Here is a 24,754-nt window from a genome sequence, read left to right as displayed (position 1 = left end):
GTGCGCGGACACATGCACGCGAATACACACACAAATAATGCGCTCACATGCATGGGAAATATACAGGGTGTTGGAACTATCATGCGCCATGATTTAAAAAGAGCAACGGCGTTACTCGAAGAAACCCTAGCGCATAATGTTTCCCCTACAGTGGAGTACCCGCCAGTAATTTTTTGTTAACAAAATTTAGTTAGGTCACTGCAATTATTTAACTCGAGGAGTACTGTCATAATTATTAAAAGGTCTATATGAAGCACGTGTACGTACCTACAAGGGACACCTAACTGCGACACTTTCAGCGACGTATGAATTGCATATTCATTTTTTACTGGCTGATAAAGAAACCCAGAGAAATATGAAAAATACCGCATCACAATGCTCCATCGATTATGCAACCAACTTTTAAATTAACTTTTAAATAATGTGATTAATTAACTATTAAACACCTAAAAAAAGAACTTATGGTGGTTTAATGAGCACCAGAAAGAAGAATGATAGGATGTAGCGCTTAATGACAGTAATCGAGTGCCTTGGGTTAAAGAGCGAACATTCGTGAAAGACATCCTAGCTTAAATAAAGTGTAGTTGCGCTGGACATCTGGTACGGATAACTGACAGCTGGTGGAAATAGCAGCAGATAATGGAAGGATGGGACAAGATCATTTGGAGGCAATGAATGGATTCGAACAACGCAGGATTAGAAGAGTTGGAGGAGGAGGAGGAGGAGGAGTGAAACTTTATTTTATGAGAAGAATAAAAGAGAGTTTGGGCCTGTGGCCCTCCGCACAGGTGCAGTCCCTATTCCGGGACCCCATTTGTCAAGGCCGCCGCTCTCGCCCGTTGAGCTAGAGAGAGAGAGAATCAACTTTACTGAGCTCGAAAATTCGATGGTGCGCGCAGGCACCAGACAGGCACCAGGCACCGGGTTCCTTATTCACGGGTCCCCTAAGTCATAGAGTTTCATACTAATAGTATATATTAGTATGAAACTCTATGCCCTAAGTCTCCAGCAACTCCTGGCCCCTGGCCGTCAGAGGGAGCTGAGTTGGCAGGGCGGGGCTGGACAACAAGGTCTCCCATCGCTCGAGGGGTTGGGTATTGGGGGTGTTGGGGGGAAGGGGAGGTGGGGGGTTCTTGGGGTCTTTGCACTCTACTATGATGTGTGCCAGAGTGCCTCTTTCCGTGTCGTGCCCCACCATATTCGGTGTAACAGAACGGGATGCGCTAGCGATCCCGCCTGCATGCGTGCGCCGCAGGATCGTTTGCTGTTGCCTGGTCAACTGCGGGTACGGTTCGGGAAGTTTGCACCTCGCGTTTCTGTATATCTGAGTAATTAATGCCTTTAAAGCTCGTCACGGGATACGGTAGTTCAGCCGGCTCGTCCTCGGCCCGGATGGACAGTTCTCGGGCGTGGTGGTCGGCGAGGGCATTGCCCGTCCCGGAGGCTTGTGCTTGGAGAGAATGGCTCGCGCCGCGGGAGAGATCACTCCCCTTCGGAAGCGATCCGTAGGCTGACTTGGAATCTGTGACCACGGTGACGTCCACGCTCGGTTGCACGAATGCGACTGCCACGGCTGCTTCTTCCGCAACGGCTGGGTCTGTCGTCCTCAGCGACGCGCTGACGATCAGCTTGTCGATGGACGTGGCTACCGCCGTTGCTCGGTTGCCGTGTTTTCTGAGCGAGGCGTCGGCGTAGAGTACCCTAGGGTTCTCCTCCAGCTGTCGGGCCAGGGCCTAGGCTCGCGCGGTCCGCCTCCCTTCGTCCTTCCCCAGTTGCATGTTCCTGGGGAGTGGCTTGGTTTGAATGGCCTCTTTTCACTGCTCGGGAAGGGCCGCCTTGGTTGGCAGTGGTTATCTGCCATCCTATTTTCCGTAGGACGACCCGGTTGTGCTCCATTTGGCATAGCCGTACCATTTGGATTTGGTTGGACAGGTGAGCCTCGATCAGCTCCTCCACCGTGTTGTGGGCGCCCATGTCCAGCAGTTTCTCCGTAGAGGAGTAGATCGGCAGGCCCATTGCCTGCTTGGTTGCTTCACGCAACATCCGGTTCAGGGTGTCTGTTTGCCTTCGTTAGCTAAAGGTACGGGGCAGAGTAGGTCACCCTCGGCACGACGAACGCCCGCACTATACTCGGTTACAACTCAAGAACGGCACCACCTCATGTAGTGTATCACTCCGCCAAAGCGCCGGACCCGTGACGTCAGTGCGCGCGCGTTTTGAAAGGGGTTTGCTATGAATGCGTGATATCGTCTGCCTTGTCTTACGCAGTTTGTTTGTCGTCACTGGAGTCGTTTATAGGCATATTAAGTCCAAAAAAACATGGGAATGGCTCACGCCATGTTCAAAATATTCCCAGTAACGCCCTACTTGCGCCGCGCGGAGAAACATCCGGCTACGGTGATAAGGCACAGCGGCAACTTCCGGTGCCGTTAATAAGTTGTCACCGAGTATCTGTTCCGAGGTGTTTTAAATGCGGATCATTTCTTAGGCTCGCCTGGTCCTGCGTCGTTGATGGCGGCGCCGTCCACACGCTCACTGCGCATGCGCAACTCTCCTCCTTACACCCACAGCTCCGCGATACTACACTATAAAAAAAGAAATAGTTAGCGGCGCCCGGTTTCGATCCCACGACTCTCTGTCCGCAACGGGAGGTACGCGGTGCTCTACCCACTACGCTACAAATCCGGGACAGGAGCAGGTGCTACGAACGCGCCTTATGTCCTTGACTCATTCAAACTACGTCAAGAAGCTACTGATACAACGAAGGCACGCGAAGCTGAACGTCAACGGAAACGACGAACTGAAAACTTTAGAGGGGGATGCTGAATTTCCCGTGGGAAAGCTGTGGCGGGAAGCGCCACGCGCCTTGCAGCTCAACCAGCCCCGTCCGCAGCGCCTCTGATGCTGATTGTGGCAGGATCATAGGCGTAGAGTTTTCAATTTCCCGGTGGGGGCAAATACACATGAATATATATATATATATATATATATATATATATATATATATATATATATATATATATATATATATATATATATATATATATACAGTCGAACACGGATATATCGAACTCCAAGGGGATCGTGAAAGAATTCGATATATCGATAATTCGATATATAAAATAGGCCTATCTGAAGATTATCTGAACACTCCGCACATCACTGAGAGTTTTCTGAAGTCGTGGTAAACGGTAATTTACCGCTTTGACCGTCAAAGCACGGAAAATTCGTACCGCAGCACGATGACCACCGCACTTCAATTATCATTGAAATGTCTTTGAGCTTCGCTTGTTTTTTCTTCTGTGTCGTAGAGTTCGCCAAATTTTCTTCAATATTACAAACACACACAAATGAGAAAATCAACGGTGTACACTGTGCCACAACAGAGGCGAATAACGCTGACGTAACTTCGGCTGCAGTAGGCGGTTGGGAACGTTGTCAGGCACTGCGTGCCGTTATCTTCAGTATCCGAACCGAACACCTCCTCCATCTGGAGGCGTGCAACGAAGTCGCTTTGCACCCGACACGCTCGGGAATAGCCGGGGCGGGTTGTGCTGCATTCGCCTTTACGTCAACGTTTATGGGTGCATCGCCCTCAAAATTACTGCGAGGAATTCCGAACGCCTTTTCAACCAACATCTTTTCAGCAGCCTGCACCCGACGAATTCCCGCCTTCGTTGCTCCGAAATAAACGCCTTCTACAAAGCAAACATACAACGCCACATCGGTCCCCCTGCACGAGCCACCAAACAGCTCAGTCACAGAAAAAGAGTGCCTCCGGTCAATTTCTTTTGCTTCTTTATGTCCTTTCGCCCCAACCACTATCCGCGTTCTAGCTATCATGGAGCTGCCCCTCGTGCTAGCGTGAAAGCAGCTGTTGAAGGCCATCGAAGCGACATAATGCCGCGGACGCCGCCTCTGTCTCACCAAGCCAGGCAGCGCCTGCGATGAGTCAACATTATCATCAACTCCACCCCATCAGAGGACGCAAACTTTCAGGGGAGCCTTCGGCACGGAATTCGATATATCGAATTTGCCCGTGATCAGGAGTTCGATACACGCGCACAACAGCCCTATACTTTTGCATAGGATTTTCAAGGGGATGTTTGCACTGTTCGATATAGACAATAATTCGATATATCCGTGTTCAACTGTATATATATATATATATATATATATATATATATATATATATATATATATATATATATATGATAATTTTTTTATTTTAGTTGTTTTATTTTTAACCTTCTAGCTGTCTACATCCCCTTTTCCCGCGGGCTTTACTGATCGCGGCTATTGCTGAATTGACGTAGCACACACTGCATACGCGTACAATTTTGCAATCTGTCGTGAGAGTGTGACGGGGGTGGAAGGCATCGGTTCCCCGCGTGAGCTCAGAAAGTTTTACATGTTCGCTGAAACGGTAGGACAAAAAATTGAGAAAACTGATACATGGTGTCATCATTTATTTTTTTGTAAAAAAATACATTAGCGGCTATAGTTCAATAAACAAAAAATGGGATATCTACAAAAGCATGAAAAATGAAATATCTACAAAAGCCACACCTAATGCATACAACCCTCCCCCCCCCCTCCACACACACAAAGTGTATGGAGACATGTATAAGTGAAAGCACAACAAATAAAATCACGAATCAGAGTTTTGATACACGTATACATTGTGGGGATCCTGACGCCCAAGCCATTGCGCGATCACTGGGTTTGTGGCGTTGCGCGGCGCTTTTCCCCTCTCTCTCCGAGTTGCTGGCGGAGAGGGGGGAAAGGAGAGATAGGAATGAACTACCACGGCCGCTGGATCAAAGCGCATCCAGCGGCCGTGGAACTACAAGCGACAGCGTCTTGTAGCGTTGAGTGAAGTGAAATCAAGCGCTTCGGTAACACTAAATTATTAGGGTTGTTCACATGAATGTTAAAACAAAAAAAAAGTTTCAACGGAAGTAAAGTAACAACTTTAATTTTTCACATCTACCGAAATTGTGTTTTACGCGCCGATGCTCCTCCTCGTTTTAGCGTTCGTTTCCGCGAACGGAGACGCAAATACAAATCTCGAACGTAAAATCATATCAACTGACGAAATTACAATATTAAAGCTAAAATGTCGAAACAATGACTGGGAGATCCCGTGCACCGAAACCTCCCACACCGAAATGAACTACACCGAAATGTCGGGATCCCTGCTTACCCACAGGGCTGCATTGCCACCGGAACGGAGAACGCTTAGAAAAGGTAAAATGAATGAATTTAAACACGCATCTCCACCGACTGCTGGTAGCGAGTAATTCTAAACTACGGTCTGAACGAACAACTGAATATATAGAACTGATGCCACACATACCTTTGCCTTGTTTCTTTGCATGGGTGTCCAGTCCACTCGAACGCGCAGCCCAGCACAGCCACTTTCACACGGCACGCTTCCCGCCAAACAAAACGGTTAGACGGATGGTTCTATACTCTTGCCAATCACGTGTAGCGACTGCTTCTGTCCGGCCCGCTACGTTGTTCGGTCGACCGGCCCTCGTCTCCAACTTCAAATTTTTAGTTTCCTTGCTCCCAAAACACCAAACACTTCAGTTTTATGGCACAGAAACCACGCCTCCAAATGAGTGTCACAACAGTATACGAAGGCCAACTAACACACACCGGGCCGCTGATTGGCCGGGTTGCTTGCACTGTTTTTTTTTTTTTTCTTTCATTTTCGTAAAGGCTCGGACTGAGTGTCAACTAGCCGGCCTAGAGGGGCCAAGGGGCGCGACGCGCCACAGATGGAAGTACTTTCTTCGAGTGCATTTTGTTGTGTTTCTCCAGGGGCGGCGGACACTAGCGCTTCGGCGGCAACTGGGAATTCTTGGAAGCATGCGAGGGGGGCGGGGGCCATGTGGTTTCGCACCGGGCGCGTTGAGTGTTCAGGCTGCAGCGCGGGAACGGTAGCGGCAGCGCAGAGGCGGGGTCATAAATCGCTGGGTGGACTTGTCCCGAAGACGCGAAATGTCAAGGCGGTGGCCGCGGCGTCGAAGGCCTTCTTTGAGACTGCAACACGCTCTGGTTTGTTTGGAGTGAGTAATTCGGGGATGACCGGAAACGGAGCGGCAACTGGACATAAATTCTCGAAACCGTTGCCGCCCCCCCCTCTCCAAAGAGCTCCTCAGCTTCTTATTTCTTGTTTTTTTAGGCTTCCCACTTATGCGAGGTCGCAAACGTGGTGCGACCGTCAGAAATGCGGGCACGAGCCAGCCATTGCGGTGGGGCGCCAAAAACCACTGTGTCGCCAAGTGATTTGTGGGCAAGCGGGTTACTCCGCATACGCGCACACGCCGGAATGGTTATCGCCTCCTCCGCAGAAGTGGCGCAAGGAGGGGAGCGGTTCTTTATCGAGGCTGCAACCGTGGCCGCCGAACCACGCGCACTTGTTTCGAAGAAGTCGCTTCCTTTACTAGTTGCCGACGACTGGGGCGTCCGCAGAACAGCCGGCCGGCCCCATTTTCCGCCTTTGCCGATGCCTACACTGCGTGGGCATCGACCACACGTGAGCAACTGACCACGGCGGCGGTCAGACCTGTGACGCAGCAGAGGGTGCTAAGAATCCCTGGATCCGGACAGGCCGCCAATGGAATCTGAACCTGGCAACGTTTAACGCGCGAACCTTATCTAGCGAAGCAAGTCTCGAGGTGTTGTTCGAGGAACTAGAGGGCATTAAATGGGATGTAATAGGGCTTAGCGAGGTTAGGAGGGCAGGCGAAGCCTTTACGTTGCTGAAAAATGGGCACGTCCTATGATACCGTGGTCTAGAGGACAGACGAGAACTGGGAGTGGGATTTCTAGTCAATAAAAGCATAGCTGGCAACATAGACGAATACTATAGCATTAACGAAAGGGCAGCAGGTCTTGTAATTAGGCTCAATAAGAGGTACAAGCTCGAGGTGGTGCAGGGCTACGCGCCCACATCCAGCTACGACGACCAAGTAGCGGAACGCTTCTATGAAGACGTGGAATCGGCAATGGCTAAAGTAAAAACACAGTATACCGTAGTTATGGGAGACTTCAATGCTAAAGTAGGCAAGAATCAGGCTGGAGACAAGGCAGTTGGGAACTATGGTCTGGGCTGTAGAAATAGCAGGGGGGACCTACTAGTTGAGTTTGCAGAACGGAATAACCTCCGCATAATGAATACGTTCTTCTGTAAACGGGAGAGTCGGAAGTGGACCTGGAGGAGCCCGAATGGGGAGCACAAAAATGAAATAGACTTCATATTATGCGATAACCCTGGCGTCGTGCAGGATGTGGAAGTGCTCGGAAGGGTAAGGTGTAGTGACCACCGTATGGTAAGATCTCGAATTAGGCTAGATTTGAGGAGGGACCGCAACAAGCTAGTACGAAAGAAGCCGATAAACGAGCTAACAGTAAGACGTAAAGTAGAAGAATTCAGGATCGCGCTGCAGAACCGATATTCCTCCCTTAACGAGGAAGCCGAGCTCGCGACACAGGAGGCCAGCGAAAACCTCACACGCATTATCACGGAGTGTGCAGTAGAAGTCGGGGGCACTATGGCTATACAGGACACTGGTAAACTTTCACAGGAGACGAAAGATCTAATCAGGAAACGGCAAACCATGAGAATCTCTACCGCAGCTGACAGAATAGAACTAGCCGAGCTCTCGAAGTTAATCAATAAGCGTAAGACAGCTGACATACGGAAGTATAATATGGAGAGGATCGAATACGCTGTAAAGAACGGAGGTAGCCTGAAAGCAGTGAAGAGACGTCTTGGCGTGGGGAAAAATCAGATGTATGCACTTAAGGATAAGCAAGGCAATTTCATCACAAATAGGGATAAAATAGTCACAGTGGCCGAGGAGTTCTATAGGGATCTGTACAGTAGCCGGGACATACAGGATAATGCCGAACGAGACACTAGTTCAGAGGAGATAGACATCCCACGAGTAACGACCGAAGAAGTAAGGAAGGCTTTGAAAGAAATGAAAGGGGGCAAAGCACCTGGTGAGGATCAGATAACAGCAGACCTCTTGAAGGATGGCGGAGAAATTGTACTTGGAAAACTGGCAAACCTGTATACGCAATGCCTAATGACCGCAATGGTACCGGAATCTTGGAAGAACGCGAAAATCATCCTAATCCATAAGAAAGGCGACATCAATGACTTGAAAAATTACAGGCCGATCAGCTTACTGTCAGTCGTCTACAAGGTATTTACCAAAGTAATCGCTAACCGAATCTCTGCAACCTTAGATTTCAGTCAACCTAAAGAACAAGCAGGGTTCCGTAAAGGTTATTCAACAATGGACCATATTCACACGATCAATCAGGTGATAGAGAAGTGCGCTGAGTATACTGAACCTCTATATATAGCCTTCATAGATTATGAGAAAGCATTTGACTCAGTCGAAACCCTAGCAGTCATTCAGGCATTACGGAACCAGGGGGTAGATGAGCATTATGTAAGAATACTAGAGGATATCTACAATGGGTCTACAGCTACCATCATCCTCCATAGGGAGAGCAGTAAAATACCTATAAGGAAGGGTGTCAGGCAAGGAGACACAATCTCTCCAATGTTATTCACAGCATGCTTACAAGAAGTATTCAGAACGTTGGATTGGGAACAGGTGGGAGTAAGGGTTAATGGAGAATACCTCAGTAACCTCAGATTTGCTGATGACGTTGCCTTGCTAAGTAACTCAGGGGACGAATTGCAAAGCATGCTTTCCGCACTGGGCGAACAGAGTAGAACCGTGGGCCTGAAAATTAATATGCAGAAAACTAAAGTAATGATCAATAACCTCGGGACAGCACAGCAGTTTGAGATAGGTGGCGAGGCAGTGGAAGTGGTAAGCGAACTTAGGCCAAGTTGTGACCCCAGATCCCAACCATAAGGCAGAGATAATTAGAAGGATCAGAATGGGGTGGGGTGCATATGGCAGGCATTCTGAGATAATGAATAGCAGCCTACCATTGTCGCTGAAGAAGAAAGTGTATGACAGCTGCATCTTACCGGTACTCACCTACGGGGCAGAAACTTGGAGGCTCACTAAGGCTCAACCTAAATTGAGAACGACTCAGCGGGCAATGGAGCGGAAAATGATAGGTGTAACATTAAGGGACAAGAAGAGAGCGGAGTGGGTCAGGGAGCAAACTGGTGTTAAAGACATATTAGTAGAAATTAAGAAGAAGAAATGGACGTGGGCAGGGCATGTAATGCGAAGGCAAGATAACCGCTGGTCATTAAGGGTAACAGAGTGGATCCCTAGAGAAGGCAAGCGTTGCAGGGGGCGGCAGAAGGTTAGATGGGCAGATGAGATCAAGAAGTTTGCGGGGATAAACTGGTCACAGTTGGCACAGGACCAAGGTAATTGGAGAATAATGGAAGAGGCCTTTGCCCTGCAGTGGGCGTAGATAGGCTGGTGATGATGATGATGATGATGATGACACTGCGTGGAGGCTGGAGCGTTGGGTAACTGCGGCTTCCCTGTGTCCCACTGGATTGAAGGCCGCACGCTTCCCCACCGGCCGCCTCCTTTCCAGCTTCCTCACCGTTTCTACGAACCGTGTGTGTGCGTGCGCGCACGGCTCAGGACGCATTCCGAGATCAGTGCGCCGGCAGCTTCCGAGGCATCACGGGTGCGTTTTCGTTTGCCGTTTGGGTATCGGAGGGTCCTGTCAGCATGCGGCATTTCGGGACGTTCCGCTTGCTTCACGACGAACGTTTTTAGGCCATCGACTGATTTATAGTGGGGGTGCGACCTTTGACGTGACGTTTATGCGCGGAGCGCAGGCTTGGGAACAAGTCAAAGATCCTCAGAGGTGCAATAAAGCCTCTTCGCCCCTAACTGATTTCGGAAAAGGGGACCGCTACACCTGCATGCTGCGGAGCATCGAATAATAACGACGAGTGCCCTCTTATTTCTTCTTTAGTGCTTTTTTACTGCCTTTTCGGTATCAAAATTCAACCCCCCCCCCCAAAAAAAAAAAGAGAAAAAAAGAACAGTCTCTGGGACCGCTTATGCACCCAGCCAGGGTTGTGTGGAAGACGTTCACGCTTTCATTGTTTTTCTGGGAAAACCAAGATGTCGCAAATTTAATTAAGCGCACAACGGGCGGAGAGCTGCACCTTTGCGGTCTTGCCAGCAGAAAGACCGATAATTTGTATGGGAGTATTGAAAGACGCGTTTTCCTGTGCGACTGCGTCGAAGGGGCCTGAGAGACGTCGATGTTTCTCTTGTAACGCCGGCGATATGTCAGTTGTCACGGGTTGTTACCGCTTTAGAGCGTGCAAAGAGCGGGTGCGTACTGGTCGGTATAGTTACACTAGCTGCGAGGTCATTACAGGTTTCACCAACTATCAATAGGATGGCCCCGGCTGGTCGGACGGAGAGAGTTCCACACGAACTTCCCCGGTGGGGGCGGCGCCCCCACCGGGGAAGCTCGGTGGGGGCACGCGCCCCGTTGCCCCCACGTAGTTGACGCCTATGGGCAGGATGCCCCTAGGGATTGGCCAACCAAAGAATCCATCACGAGATAGGTTCGCGTTCAACCACCGTCGTCATCTTCCCGTAGGGGAACCGCCGAAGAAGAAGAAGAACGAGAAGACAAACAAAGCTGCGAAGAGGAGGGCGTGTACATTGCTCTCAGCCGGCGCACCAATGTCAACAACCTTTACCTCACCAAAGCTGACGGAGACTACCGATTCTACCACAGAGACAACATCGACAAGAACATGATGAACGAGTTTCGGCGCCTCGAGAACCGCCGCCTACTCACCGTAACACAACAGCACTTGCGTGCCTTTGCCACCGGTGTGGACCCGGACGCGGAATTCCCTCTGGCGCTAGTAAAAACCACATCACTCAACATAACGGCAACACAATGGAACCACACGGAACCGCCACGATGCTTCGCATCCTCATCAGGGTTCCCCACGGGAAGATGGTGTAATTTTTTTGATCTTCGTGACGGCCGCGTACGCTCGTTCGTAGCCGCAGCAGCAGAATGCCCAGGATTCTGATCTGTTGCGTCGGTTTAATGGCCGTGCCATCGATGGTGATGGTCACGTTAGGCAGCAGTTCCTTCTTGGGTCGTCCTGGCTGAACTATGAGCAGTTCCGATTTCTGGGGAGCGCAGGTCAGCCCGCAGGTCTTTGCATATTCGTGTACGGTCGTTGCCGCCCTCTACAAGGCTTTTTACGCCCAGGCACCGGACCCGGCTCACTTCATCCACACCGTAATATCGTCGGCGTACAGCGCGTGGTCCACGCCTCCGATTTGCTTGAGTAGATTGAGTCTTGTTGCCCCTGCTCTTCAATCTGGCTCTCCGTTGAGCTAGAGCCCTTAGTCTATGGAATAGGCTATCAGGCTCTTCCATAAGCTGCTGCTTTTGCTGCTGCTGTTGATGATGATGACGAGGATGACCTTTTCTTCCGTTGACGCATTAGTATTGCCCCTACTATTTTTTACATTTGAGAAGGATGCAACATTCTTTGGATTCTCACAACAATTTGATTCTGACTAAAGCTTGGTCAGGGTATGGCAGCTGATGGCGGTCGAACCACCCCAAGGTTACTAGTGGATGGATGGACAATGATGGTGATAATGACGGTATAGAGACTAGCCATATGGCGCTTATGGAGGGACAAATTGACGCTGTTCTGCGATAAAAGCTTTGTTTTGCGAATAAGAGGCGTGCCTGGTGCCTCGTCGCTGCGGAAGGCGAAGGACACGCATCCGGCGACGTGCGCCTTGAGTCCCGCGCAGTCAACGGTCAGGGGCGGCCGGCCGGGGACGCGGTACTCGAGCGTGGTGGTGTCTGTGGCGAGCACGAGCAGCTTGTCCGAGTCCACGCTGAGGATCCTCAGGCCCACGGCCCGCTCGGCCACTGCCAGGCAGCACGAGGCCTGCTGCACCAGGCTGCGGCCCTGCACCGCGCTGCGAAGCTGCGCGGAACACGCGCGCAGTGCGCGCATTGAGCTGAAAGAGCTAATAAAACGATCGACACTGCTGATGTTCGTGCGGGTCCTTCAACACATTGAAAACCCCTGAATTTGAAACGCTTGTTTTCAAGGCCTTGAAGGTCTAGGAATTTTAAAGCAAAGCTTTACTACTTTCGTCCAGCTCTTTAGTGCAGGAAGCGCAAATGACGTCTTTTGGCCGGAGGCACACCCCCCGGCGACACACCCGTCGAAGCGCATCGCGTGATTGGCGGGGCCCGCTGTTGGCGCCTGCGGGCGCCGACAGCCAACCACCCTCGCAGCCTCCCAATCATGCGGCACTGGGTTGTTTCGGGAAACGTGACTCATCTCGCGCCCGGCGAAGAGGAACGGTGCGTTCGCCGTAAATGAACGCCGCGTTCGCCCGGCCTCCTCCTGCGAGCGTTGCACGGAACCGAACGGCTTTGAGACTCGGTGGACAATGCTGCTAAATGAAAGGTTTAACCAAGAGAAACCATGACTCAACCAGACTAAGCCAAGCTTTTGCCTTGCATATTCAAGGTTAGCTGAGCTAGCCGCAGCCATTTTTTTGTAGGCCATTGAAAATCTTTGAATTTCGTGAGTTTTCCGTATTGTCACGCGATGGCAGGGCAAAGACGAGACGAATGATGCAATTTGAAGAGATGCATTCTGTACACAGCAGCAGTGACAGAGCTCACGCCAGGTGCGCGCCAGACACTTCGTCGTCATCGTCAAAGATCTTGGTTAAATGCGCTGTGAGGCATTCCCCACTCAGTCCAGTAACAATATCAATAGGCACAAAAGTGACATGAGGCAACGTACACGGACGCAGTAAATGTTTGTTTCTTGGTGATCGTCTTTAGCGAATAGATGCTCGTATTTTGTAACACACCGAAAGTTCCGCGTAACTGTAACAAACAATTATACGAAGTCATTCAAGAATAAAGCGTCACAGGAGCTGTCGTTTCAACAAAGGGCCTTTTATGAAGTGAAGTCCACTTGTTGAAACGATGGGCGCAGCAACATTCCCATTTTTTCCCCAATGATCTCTCATCATTTCAAGTATCCTTGTTGTATTAGATTTTTCACACAAGGTGTTCCTTGAAAAGGTCCTTGAAAACACTTGAGAAAAACCCTTAAATATTTCTCATAACAACCAGCATGATCCCTGTTTAAAGAGGCGGCCAAGCCTTGACCATTGGGACAAGGACGCGCCAAATGAAAATTACCGTGGTTATACGCAGGGATCAGCTTTTCAAGGATGACGGTATAAAAAGCAAACGCAAAAATTTTACCCGGTCTGTAACCTGAACGAGACATGTAGAGGTATTGGGTTTGCGGTTAAGCTCGCTAGTGAGTCATTGAGTCGGTAAGAATTGGATAGTCTCTTGCTACCCTCAAACCATGACCAATATATCAGTAGATCACGTGAGCTGATTGTTTTAAAGAAGTCTTTACATAACTGCAGCGACACGTAATTCAAGCTCTGTAACCTTATAAGAAACTTCTCTAGGCATCCTCGACACTTTCAGAGAATCGGTGGCATTGCCAATTGCCTAGGTGTCCCGTTGCGTTATTCTATGGAACGCGCGAGTTCCCTGACGAGTGCCCGTCTCTCGCCGGAAATCCTTATGTTGCGTTTACCTACAGTGTTGCGGCGCAAATTTTCTAAAAATAGCTGTGACAACAGCGACTCCCAGGAGGCCCTATAGACTCTCTCCCTGGCACTCTAACTACTAGTGGTTAGTTTGGGCTTAGTTGATTCAAGATTAAAGCCTACAAAGCTGGTATACCTTAAAGGAGCCATGAAGAGAAAATACAACTTCGTTTAATTTGAAAGAACTAGGATTCAGTATCTCACTCAGTTCCATTAGAGCCACAAAAGATGTTTTTTAACGAAAAAAAAAAGCAAGAAGTATTTAAATACTTTCAAATTTTGCGCCACAGTGACGTGTTATGAGCAAGAATGACGTCATACGGGCCAACAATAAAATATAATTTTCAGTGCGTTAACTGCACGTCGGCATCCAAGTGATGCGGTCAAATGGAACTAGAGGCCCCATTACAGACGTCCAGTCATGTGTCCTCGCGACAGGTCAGTTAGGCGGCCGCCAATCGCACAAACAAGGTTCCGTGACGTCATAGAAAAGTTGCGGGAAATTAGCTAGGGGGTCGCGACTGCTTCACACGTTTTCTTTAATATCTCCGGTATTTGTTCGAAGATTACGATGATATTGGTATCATTGTTATCGGGACTAAGCAGTCTTTCTAATAAACCTAACTTGTATTTTGTCTTCATGGCTCCTTTAAGTCTGTCACTCGCACCCTCATTAATGCGGCAGAAACAATTGCTCTAAATCGGGGGTCGTCAAACTGTGGCCGCTGTCATGACGTCAGAACCGCTGCACCTTCCTTTGTCGCTTCCCAACTGAAGTCCGAAGTGGCAACACGCACTGACCTCAAACGGGGTTAGACAGGAACAAAGATACGTACTACTTCCATTCGTTGCACTGGTACAAAAGGGGGATCAAACTTCAGCCTTCAGAAAAACTTCAAAATGAACATGATTTCCAGTTTTGTACAGTACTGTTAATTCGCTAAATTTTCCCTCTTCGCGTGCAACCCCCCCCCGCCCCTTGGTTTTCCATCCGCCCCCCTCCGTGTCGGCCTCACGCATTTAGGCCCTCGGCCTAAAAAGGTTGCCGACCCTCGCGATAAATGAAAGGTAGGACGGTGACGTTCGAGTAACAACCTAAGCAACCACCGGACGTCCGTCGGCCGTCCGCCGTACGTCCATTCCGGCTCTATTCGCCGCGAGCTCGACATGTAGGTGGCGACAGCGTCGCGCTGCTAGTGCAGATGCTCCGCTGAGTGGCCCGTAAGAATGCGCACTGTGGGCGCGCTTCGTGCCTTTTTCCCGCCGTATGTGCGCACGAAAGGTGCAAACAAGAGTGGTATGCTGTAGTTCGGTTCCTCAACGTTCAATGTATAGCATGGAAGCGGCAGTCAGTTTTCATTACTACTCCAAAAAAAGCGACGACTCATCGGGAATCTCAGAATGGCCGTAATTGTGACAATGAACTTGTACGCCGTGGCTCGTAGCAAGCTCGATCTTTCCAGACTATGGCTTTGAGCCTTCAATAAAAGCATAAATAGGAACAAATCAGGAAGCCTCGATCTCTGAAATTCAGTTTACAACGGTAATCTCAATCGCTTTCACTGGTAGCATGACGCATTCTTGCATTTGTGGGATGCCGTGAAATGGTAACACTACTTAACTGCCCCGAAATTCTTTCTAAGAGCTTACGATATTTTTTGTGCGTTCGAAAGGCAACATAAAATTACTGAATTTTGATCAGCGCAGATATATAAATGTAACCGTTCTAAGGGGTCTTTTAAATGAAATTTTAGCGACTCTGAAGGAAAGTTTGATGAATAACGGTTTCGGATCACTTATTTACGGCTTTCGTCGCAACTGAACTTGCGAATTGAATTGTCAACGCACGCAGTACAATCAACATCTCATGTTTAGCTAGGTTTCCGCAAAGTGACAAGCAGGTTTACAGTGTGCAAACCAAGCTTCTGGGACCTCACAGTGAGCACAAATTTTCTGTTACGGTGCTCTTTTGGCCATTTGCGTTCCTTTTAAAATCTAACATGTGCCTGCAACAGCGAGATGTGTTTGCATTCTTGAGTATAAGGTCGCTTACGAACCCTATAGAGATGGCAATAAATGAAGTTGCACTGTTGCACTGTTGCTGATGTAGTAAAACATTTCCTTTTTATTTCTCGTTGCGAATCAGCTCAATGGGTTCCCGGTAACTACTTTGTTTTGTAAACTGAATATCGCGCCTTTGTTTTGGCATTTAATTCTTGAGGATTGGTTAAAAAATGAAATTCTGTGCATTTTGTTTTTTTGTTTTTTCAAGAAGGGGGGGGGGGTCCTGCCAACGTTGCAAGAGCAGCGAGAAGAGAACGCATTTAACGCTAAAAGCCAAACTATGGTTATCAGTATTACTCACAATCGAAACTACACTAGGCGTCGTGTTCTGTAACGGTGAAAAAGTAGTACTTTAACACGTATTTTCAAAACTGATTAACCCCCCTTTGGTCCGAGATTGTCCAGGAATATTGGCTCGCCTTTTTCAAAATTATATTGAAAGCGAGCATTGTGAGAAAAAAATTAAAAAAAAAAACAGTGAGTCATGGCACACACCCCTCACACATGTGGGCAACAACGTGCATTATATTACGCGTTTTCTCCACTTTCTTTAAACTTAGGTCCACCTTAAGATGTTAAGACGTGACCATATTAGGCATTAGGCAAACGTGAGACACGTTTCTGGACAAGGTGATTCATGTCTGATTTGAAAATGATATATATGAAAATGACACACGAAATGCCACATGACAGACGCAAACTCACAACTGCTTAATTTCACCGAAAAATCCCCCCTAAATACTCTTGCGCATCCATAGAAATGTATTTTAAATAATACGTAAAATTAGCAACTCGATACAGTTGAATAAATGTTTATTCCTCCTCCTCAGTATAAACAACGACTGTCCAAAAATGGTAATTATTTTAGAAAAGGTACGGGAAGGACACGATCACACGGCGCTTGCGGGTGTTTAATACGTGTCCGGTAATGTATGGGCGATAGCGCACGGGTCGTGTGCAGTGTAAATGTTTTTGTTTGTTTCTTCTTTCTATAAGGACACAGCGCAATTTTACAAGGGTGTGGAATTTGCATGCGTATGCACAGGTCTTGTCGCTTCTTAGTCGTTTCGCGTACTAAACTTTTATCCTTTAAATAATCACCTCGCCACCTTCAAAAAGTACCCTTCGATGTTCCCGAAACGGCAGACGACTGTACTCAACAATAAGAACAGTGCAATGTGTGGAAGCAATGTTTATAACACGTTTCACGCTCAGGCGGTGACCAGGGCGACCAGGGCGAAGATGTTTCGCGTAATTAAACCAGCGCATTAACCCGCAACGGCCGCTGATTATTACGTTTCTAGAGGAAATGCGCCAGCAGAGATAAATTATGTCATTGCTTACTGCCAAACGAGCACACATATTGGTTGTTTTGTCGTGTGCAGCACGCGTCTTGCGCCGCACGCAACGTGAAAAAGCAGACGACGCGAGAGCGCCATCCACACTAGGAGCGGTTCGTCCCGCCGCCGCCAGGGGCCGACTGTGTTCGCGCTCGGGGCGAATAGCGGACGTCCGTATGACGTCCGTTTCAGGGCCGATGGACGTACCATTACATCCGTTGGACGTCCGGTTTTAACATTTCCGTACGTCCAGTCGGACGTCCGAAATAGGCTGTATTTTGGATGTTCAGTTAAAATTTCCAGAATAACATAACGACAACCTAACATTCTTACAACGAATAGTACAGTACACAGCGCAAGGCTAGCGCACTACCGCGCAGACGGCATACATGAACACAGTGAACTTGCTTCACACGTTTCGTTAACGGTTCTCAATTCATGTATATCCTCCCCCAAAGAGATCGTCGTTGAAGTTGGTGAAGAACTTCAAAAAAATTTAAAAAATAGGCTCAATATTACTAATATGCAGATGAAACTTGCAACCTACATGCCAGGGTGTTGCTGCACAAAATCCTTGTAATTGAAAAGCACAGTAGCTTTTCCGTTTTTGCTTTTATATCCAATTTACGCCATTATTTGATGCTTATAGTAACTTTTTACGGCCGTTGGCGGATGTCATTCGGACTTGTACATCCGTTTCTGGATGTCCACTGTACGTCCGAAAATGTACGTCCATACATGGACGTACAGTGGCCGTCCAAACTGGGCCTTGGATGTTCGGCTGTATTTCGGACGTCCCACGGACGTACGTGGTTACGCAGGCCGCGTAAACACCGTCTGCAAGCGACTCACCATTATTCGGGACAGCGGCTTTCCAGCGTAGCACAGCTCGAAGACGGCGAAGTGCCGAGTCAGGCAGCACTGGTTTGTGCCTGGAAAGAACCAGTTGTCAATCAGTGGGTCCTCTGCGCATGCTGTCAGTAGAAGTACATGCAAATGCTAGAAACGCAGGGGGTGCAAAAACATGCATACATGCGAGGAGGAAAGGTGGCAAACGAGAGATGTGATGAGGGAGAACGTGCACTACGAAGAGATTTTTTTTTCGCACAGCAGCCAATGAAAACTATACAAGAGTGCAATTAAGCATCACGAAATGGTTATGATTCGTATCCTTTTTTTTATTTCAGACGTTCGTGATTCGGACAATTTATTCGAGTAAAATGTGTTTTCATACACTTACACAATAAAAACTGTAAAAACTGTCGCATACATAAAAAAAAAGGCTAACTGAAATAAATAATAAGCTCTTAGAGCAATGTGCTTTGAGTCATTTGTTCCGACAAGTATGCGGTAGATCGGATTCCTATCGTTCTAATTCGAGTGTATGGGAGATGACCAACCCCTTGAGGCACTGCGAGTTACCGCGTGTGATTAACGACGAAATCAACTATTCGAGCACCCCGTTGAGATAAATGAAAATTACTATGCGCGATACAGTGGTTCTTTTCTTTTCCAAGACAAGGTAAGGAACTCCGACAAGCTCCGGCCGGGTAACTTCAGCGCACCTCGTGGACCAAAAGGTCAACATGCCAACTACACAATTACCAGTAGGACACCGGCAATCTTGCATCAAGTCTGTCACACACGCCACAGAGAAAGGATTTTTCTCCCTCGCCATAAGTGTAAAAACAACACGGTGCATCTTCGATTTGGCAGCCCCAGAACGGAGGTGTGTATTCGGGGGATTCCTTCAGACAGGCCACGCTATAACAAAACAATAAAACAATACAATCGCAGAAACGGACACCGCATGGCATTTCGGGAAGTCTTCGGTGTGTCTGGCAGTCAAGCCGAGAAAGGAATTGGCTAAACACGGACGAGAATTCGCATGCCTTTATAATCCTCCGAAGTTGTCTGTGTCCCCGTGAGGGGTCCGGATCAAGAAGAGTTGGGGTTCTTCGGCTTCCATTTGTAGTTGGATAGTTAGAGGGGCTAACGGGTGGGTAAATGAAATCTGTGCTCATGCTTTGAGCTTTGTTACCATCTATTACATCGATATCGTTCGTATTTAACAAAGTAGTCACACAGGCGGCCACGTGACCACTTGCACTGGTGCCACTTTTCAGATAAGTCGAGGTAGTGGATCCTAACTCACTGATCACCGCAGTAAGAAAACCATTCCATCGTCGTTTATTACAAGCATGGAATGCGACTCGTCAATCACTTCCACATGGCAGCACGGACTCATGGTATAAGAACATTGGAGAGGACAGATTGGCAGTGTCAGATTTTAAAACCAACCCTAGCCAATCATGGCTCTGCTGACTGTGGTTGTCTTTCTACGGCCTTCATGGCTACTCCTCCCTGCCTTTCCTGTCGGTCGCATCATGTTCCCTACATTAATAAAGCATGTTATGAATACAACAATAGCTAATCCACGCCATCCTCCTGTGTTAATCTTGCTGTCATCCCCATTTTCTTGTGTGATGGCCTTAATCTTTCCGCAAACTTGTCGGCTTCCGTAAAAAAATTGCGCCGACCTCACCGCGAGGGGAACCTTGTGTAGATGCGACGCATCGTGGGGTTCACTTGGTGTTTCCGTTGGATTGATTCTGAAATCGCATGAAACGTGTCGGGAACGCGTATGATTATTATGTTTTATAATTATTTAATATTATGTTTTATTGGCCAATCTTGGTCAATCTCTCTAAGTGGTATGCTTGGGGCTTCGCTGTCGCGACGACCTTTACTCCATCATTGTTGCTGTAAGTGGGAGCTTCTTTTCTTTTATTGCAAGTGTTAATCATTGCCCCATCATGCGTTGTATCAGTAGCATTTTGACATTTTGACGTAGTTTGAATGAGTCAAGGATATAAGGCGCGTTCGTAGCATTTGATCCTTTCTCGGTTTTGTGGCGCAGTGGGAAGAGCACCATGTATCTCGCGTTCCGCCCACAGGGTCGTGGGATCGAAACCGGGCGCCGCTATCTATTATTTTTTTTATAGTGTAGGGGGAGGGGTGTGGACGAACAACAACGCCGTATGGAGGGACAAGGCGAGTGAATGAGATGCAGTCGCATCTAAAAATTACGCCCACCTCCCCTCGCGGGAACCCTGGTGTGATGCGACGCTGAGGGGGGTTCAAGCGCAAGCGGAGAGAAACCGTCGACCGAAAGGCCGCCGGAAAGCGGCACATCGGTTATATGCGCTGCGCGCCCGAAGGAGAGGAGACCGCGGAAGAGAGAGTACTGCACATGCGCCGGCGCCAGTGTGTCTGCCGCGGCTATGACGCAACACAATCCACTTTAATCCAAATCCAATCCAATCCAAGCCAAGCCAATCCATTCGAATCCAATCCAATGCCCTTCGCGAGAGCCTGGGCATCGGAGAGGAGAGGGGGTGAGCGGCGGAGAGCGCAGCTCGAGGAGAATGGGGGACGGGCGGACGACAACGACGCCGACGACGCTGCATGGACAAGGCGAGTGAATGAGATGCAGTCTCATCTAAAACGACGGTCAAAACAAACAAACTGTCTGGGCCGGGGAATCTACCCCAAGGTTCCACTGGTTCCACAATCTCCCTAATAACAGTAATCGGTTCTGCTCAATTTATAAAAACACCAGAATGAGGTCTGTGGTCTCAAGCGCTCTATATACGGGGATAATATTGTAGTATTAGGGACCACACGAGAGAACCCTGGTAAATCGGAGGCATTCTTCAACGACATTGAAGCCAGATAGACCTTACCTAATCCTCCACGAAATTACGAGCTAGATAAAACGCCTCCCCGAAGAGAACACGCAGCACCAATTACGAACTCATCAAAGTTTAGATGCACAACAGCGGAATGAAACGGTCGATTGCAACGGGACTCTAAGAGTATTGTTCCAGCTTTTGGCAAAAAGAGATGGCTTACACTACCGTTGTCGCGGCCAGGCCAATCTGAGCGCGGTCATTTTTAGATTGATCTTGTTGCCGTGCTTTCCTTTTCACAGTAAAATTATGGAATAACTAGATGTTCTGTTTGGAAAACTGCATACCAATAATTATTTGACGGAACTACCTACGCACGTGTTCTGCTACTTTAGTCTGTATTCGTTGCTTATGATAGCCACTCCTGGAATATCTCGAACTGTGAGCCAGCACTAATCGCAAATGAATGAATATTTGAATAAAAATAAATATCAATGAGTCACAAATCACACAAGGGGACTCGAGGAACAAAATGTTTGCCAGTTCTTTAACACTTCTATGAATCTCGTATCTTGCACCGACATCTACGCACAACTTGGTCAGCTTGAAGCCACCATTTGCAAAGTATACAGACTCGCTCTTGGAGTACCTTGATTCCCGTCCAGCGAACGCCTTCGCAGCACTTGAACTTTCAACGCTATTGCAGAGCGCATGTAAATGTGCAAGGAAGGTCCCATACAATGCTTTTCGGCCTCAAGCCCACGAGGAACAATTTTACGGGCACTTGGTACAGATCCATACAATTTTCCAGCACCCCCCCCCTTCCTATGGAAGAGCGCCACCGAAAATTCCATAGCGGACAAACGCTATGAATACTCGCCCCGACAACAACCCCATGGAGGAAAGAAAAGCTTAGGAGAGGCACCGTCGGTTAAGCGGGGTTCACACGAAGGAGGAACAGGCGCGCGGAGGCGGACGGATATGTGACGTCAACAGCACGTGACCGGATTATCCGGCCTGGCGGCGCATCCGGCGCAGCTACGCGGAGTGACTAGCAGACGACAGCGCCGAGGGACAGGCCGATGGCCACCGCTGTCGAGCGAAAACATGCGAAGGCATTTTCTTGCCCGGAGCTTCCGCGGGCTATCCCCACCGAGGGGCGGATCCTAAAACCAGTCACGTGAGCGGGTCCCGCGGGCCAGAAAGAGAGGGTTTCTCCGTCGTGTGAATCCCGCTTTATCGGCGCATTGGGAGAAGTGTGGAGAAAGTCACAAGGTTTTTTCACGCTGATTGAGGGTCACGCTCTTCGGGTGCCCTAGAAACGGCGCCGAAGGCCGGCTCCCTGATGCCCTACGTCACAGCAACGCCCTGCCGGTAGCCAATGGTTGTCAGGCGGAGAAGAAGCAGGTGATAGTGGAGCGAGCGATGGCGGGGCAGGTAGCGTTGCGCGCAAAACACAAGCAAAAAGAGGCTTCCTGCCAAAATGGCATTTCCGGCTTCAGCAGAGGTGATGTCAGGGCCTCTTCAAAGCTTTTCTTTCCTCCATAACTCCGTACCCTATCCCACGAAAGGCGAGTACGCGACCCACACAAGACAGAGTACAATACGTACTATACTCGGCTGGCGATATACACCAAGTTACATACGGCAGAACAGCCGTTGCAAACACACGGGCCGAGGACTACAATTCCGAAACTTTTAAGAATGCTGACGATCGACAATTTAGACGAGCACGTCATCGCAAAGCTGTTGAACATGCGGCCAAACAGCGTAGGCAAAATCTCGCATTCCCCGGCTCGAAGCGCGCCCTTTGAAAGTACACTGAAACCGGACACGGCCGCCATAATCTTTCAGCAAAGTTTCCGCCACCCAGGCTGTGGCGTGGAGAAAAAAGAGACCAGCCCGCAGCTTTACCCTGGAAAGCTCCCCGGGACCATGCCACGTTATGGCCGGCCGTCTGTTCGGCACGCACACCAAGGACATTTAACCAAACAAACAAGAGACCGGAAGAACGCCCATAAGACCGGACCATCTACTAGCACCCTCCCAATATTGTCCGCATTCTTCGAATAATCGTCCCTCCTCTAAGGACTGTCTGCAAAAGAATGTCTTTTGTAGAGATGGAAGAATCTGGCAAACAAGCAAGACTTATTCTTCCACATCCACAAAAAATTGCTGGCACCCCACCTGCCGGGCACCAAGTACAGAGAATACCCCACCTTTCCTGATGTTTCAGAACCCACCCACCCTATTACCACATATTTCCCACATAATATCACGGGAACAATGGCTGGTTCCACCTCCGGCACCCACACGTACTCAGCGCACGGCCAGCGTTCGTTCGGTACAGTCCGTGAGACATGAGCCAGATGCGCCGTCCAGACCGGGACCATTGGGCCTTCGATACCAATGCAGTTTGTTGCTGGCTTGCATGTTGTCATTTTGGGAAGAGGGGAGAAAAGACAGGTGGTAGTAGCTGAGTTGAAGAAATGATGAGTCCGTGAAGGCCATAGGAAAAGTGACTGTCGGCACACGGAGGCTGGGGTAGGATTGGCTTCAAAATCTGACGACGCTGACGGAGGCGTAGAAACCTCGCACAACACCACCACCAACGACAACGACAACAATAACGACAACGGCGGAAAAAACAGCAATGAACTTTCAGGAAATCGACAGAATTAATGTCCAAGTTAACGGCGAAGGTATTTCTGATGACTGAAAAAAAAAAACAAAAACAAAAACCCCCCTTCTTCCGGCCTGGTGAAGCGATATGTTGCTTCATTTCTCGACCTAGCTCTCAACCTTCGTTCTTTGCAACAAATTAAGCTCAGAGATAAAAATACGTAGTAAAATGGCGGGAGAAAACGGTGATAGCACCCGGCTGATTGTCAGAGTGGTGCAAGCAAAGTTGCCTGGCTTGAATGCAACCGAGAGCTTAGCGGCATGTCTGCGCTAACAGCGCTGAGAAATCTAACTGCGACTAAGCGTAGGGGCAGTTGCTACAGCAGCTTGGGTGGTCTCAAGTTATGCTACCACCAGTAGAGACATCACGGAACACGGCTGAGCTTTGGAGAAGCATAGGCGGACCATTTACAACACCTTTTCTACAAAGGCTATAGGTAAATACAGCGCAAATACAGAGTACAACATGGGAGGTTGGAAGCAGCGCAGCGGGAAGAATCAAATCATGATACATTTCCCGACACCGGTTTTCCTGGTGATACCAACGTAATGCAATGCAGGGTTGACGATCTCTTCACGGCAAGAGCTACGTACACATCTGCGCTTCTTTCTCGTTACAAAAATTTCCGCGCATGCAAAGTGTTAGCGGCTGGCGGTTACTGTGTTTTACAGACCTCCGCGTGGATTGTACAGAAACCGAAAAAATAAAACAGCGAAGTTTGCTTTCGATTTCGGGGTTTAACGCACCGAAGCTACACCTGGGCTCTGAGGCGCACCGTAGTGGAAAGCCGCGTATCAATCTTGACAATTTCAGGATCTTTAACGGGCGCCGAAATGTCGACACACGGACGTGTTCACTCTCCAGCTCCACCAGAAAAGCAGCGACCACGGCCGGGATCGAACCAGAGTCCTTGGGCTCAGCAGCACAACGCTAGAGTAGCATAGTTTACTCAGAAGACCGTCCGCTACAACAAGGACGCACGAGGGAATTTCTTTTTACTCAGAACGCCGTTAGCGGCAGGGTTAACTAAAAAATTGGGCCCATCTCCCCGCGAGAGGGACTCGAGTAAATGCGTCGCATAGGGGGTGGGTGTATTGCGTTAACGTTTAGTGTTTGGGGAGTTGGTGGTAGTGAATGCGTTGTATCAGCAGCTTCTTGACGTAGTTTGAATGAGTCAAGGATGTAAGGCGCGTTCGTAGCCTCCCATTCTGTGTCGGCTTTGTGGCGCAGTGGGTAGAGCACCATGTACCTCGCGTTCCGCCCGCAGGGTCGAGGGATCGAAACCAGGCGCCGGTAAGTATTATTTTTTATATAGTGTGAATGAGTCAAAGGATATAA

General features: G+C 48.8%; 1 protein-coding gene across 1 annotated transcript in view; it reads right to left on the bottom strand.

The window, feature by feature from the left end:
• The window catches only part of LOC144177841 (uncharacterized), a 43,349-nt gene that overhangs the window by 1,415 nt on the left and 17,180 nt on the right, over positions 1–24,754 (bottom strand). The window contains exons 9-10 of the mRNA XM_077705425.1: positions 17,894–18,015; positions 11,719–11,965 (exon numbers count right to left, since the gene is read on the bottom strand). Of these exons, the coding sequence (XP_077561551.1) occupies positions 11,719–11,965; positions 17,894–18,015 (369 nt within the window). The remainder of the gene's footprint in view (positions 1–11,718; positions 11,966–17,893; positions 18,016–24,754) is intronic.

Source organism: Haemaphysalis longicornis, unplaced genomic scaffold, assembly GCF_048455015.1.
Source record: "Haemaphysalis longicornis isolate Haplotype H1 unplaced genomic scaffold, Haemaphysalis longicornis Haplotype H1 scaffold_324, whole genome shotgun sequence".
NCBI classification, from domain to species: Eukaryota; Metazoa; Arthropoda; class Arachnida; order Ixodida; family Ixodidae; genus Haemaphysalis; species Haemaphysalis longicornis.
This window is presented reverse-complemented; position numbering and strand designations above follow the sequence as displayed.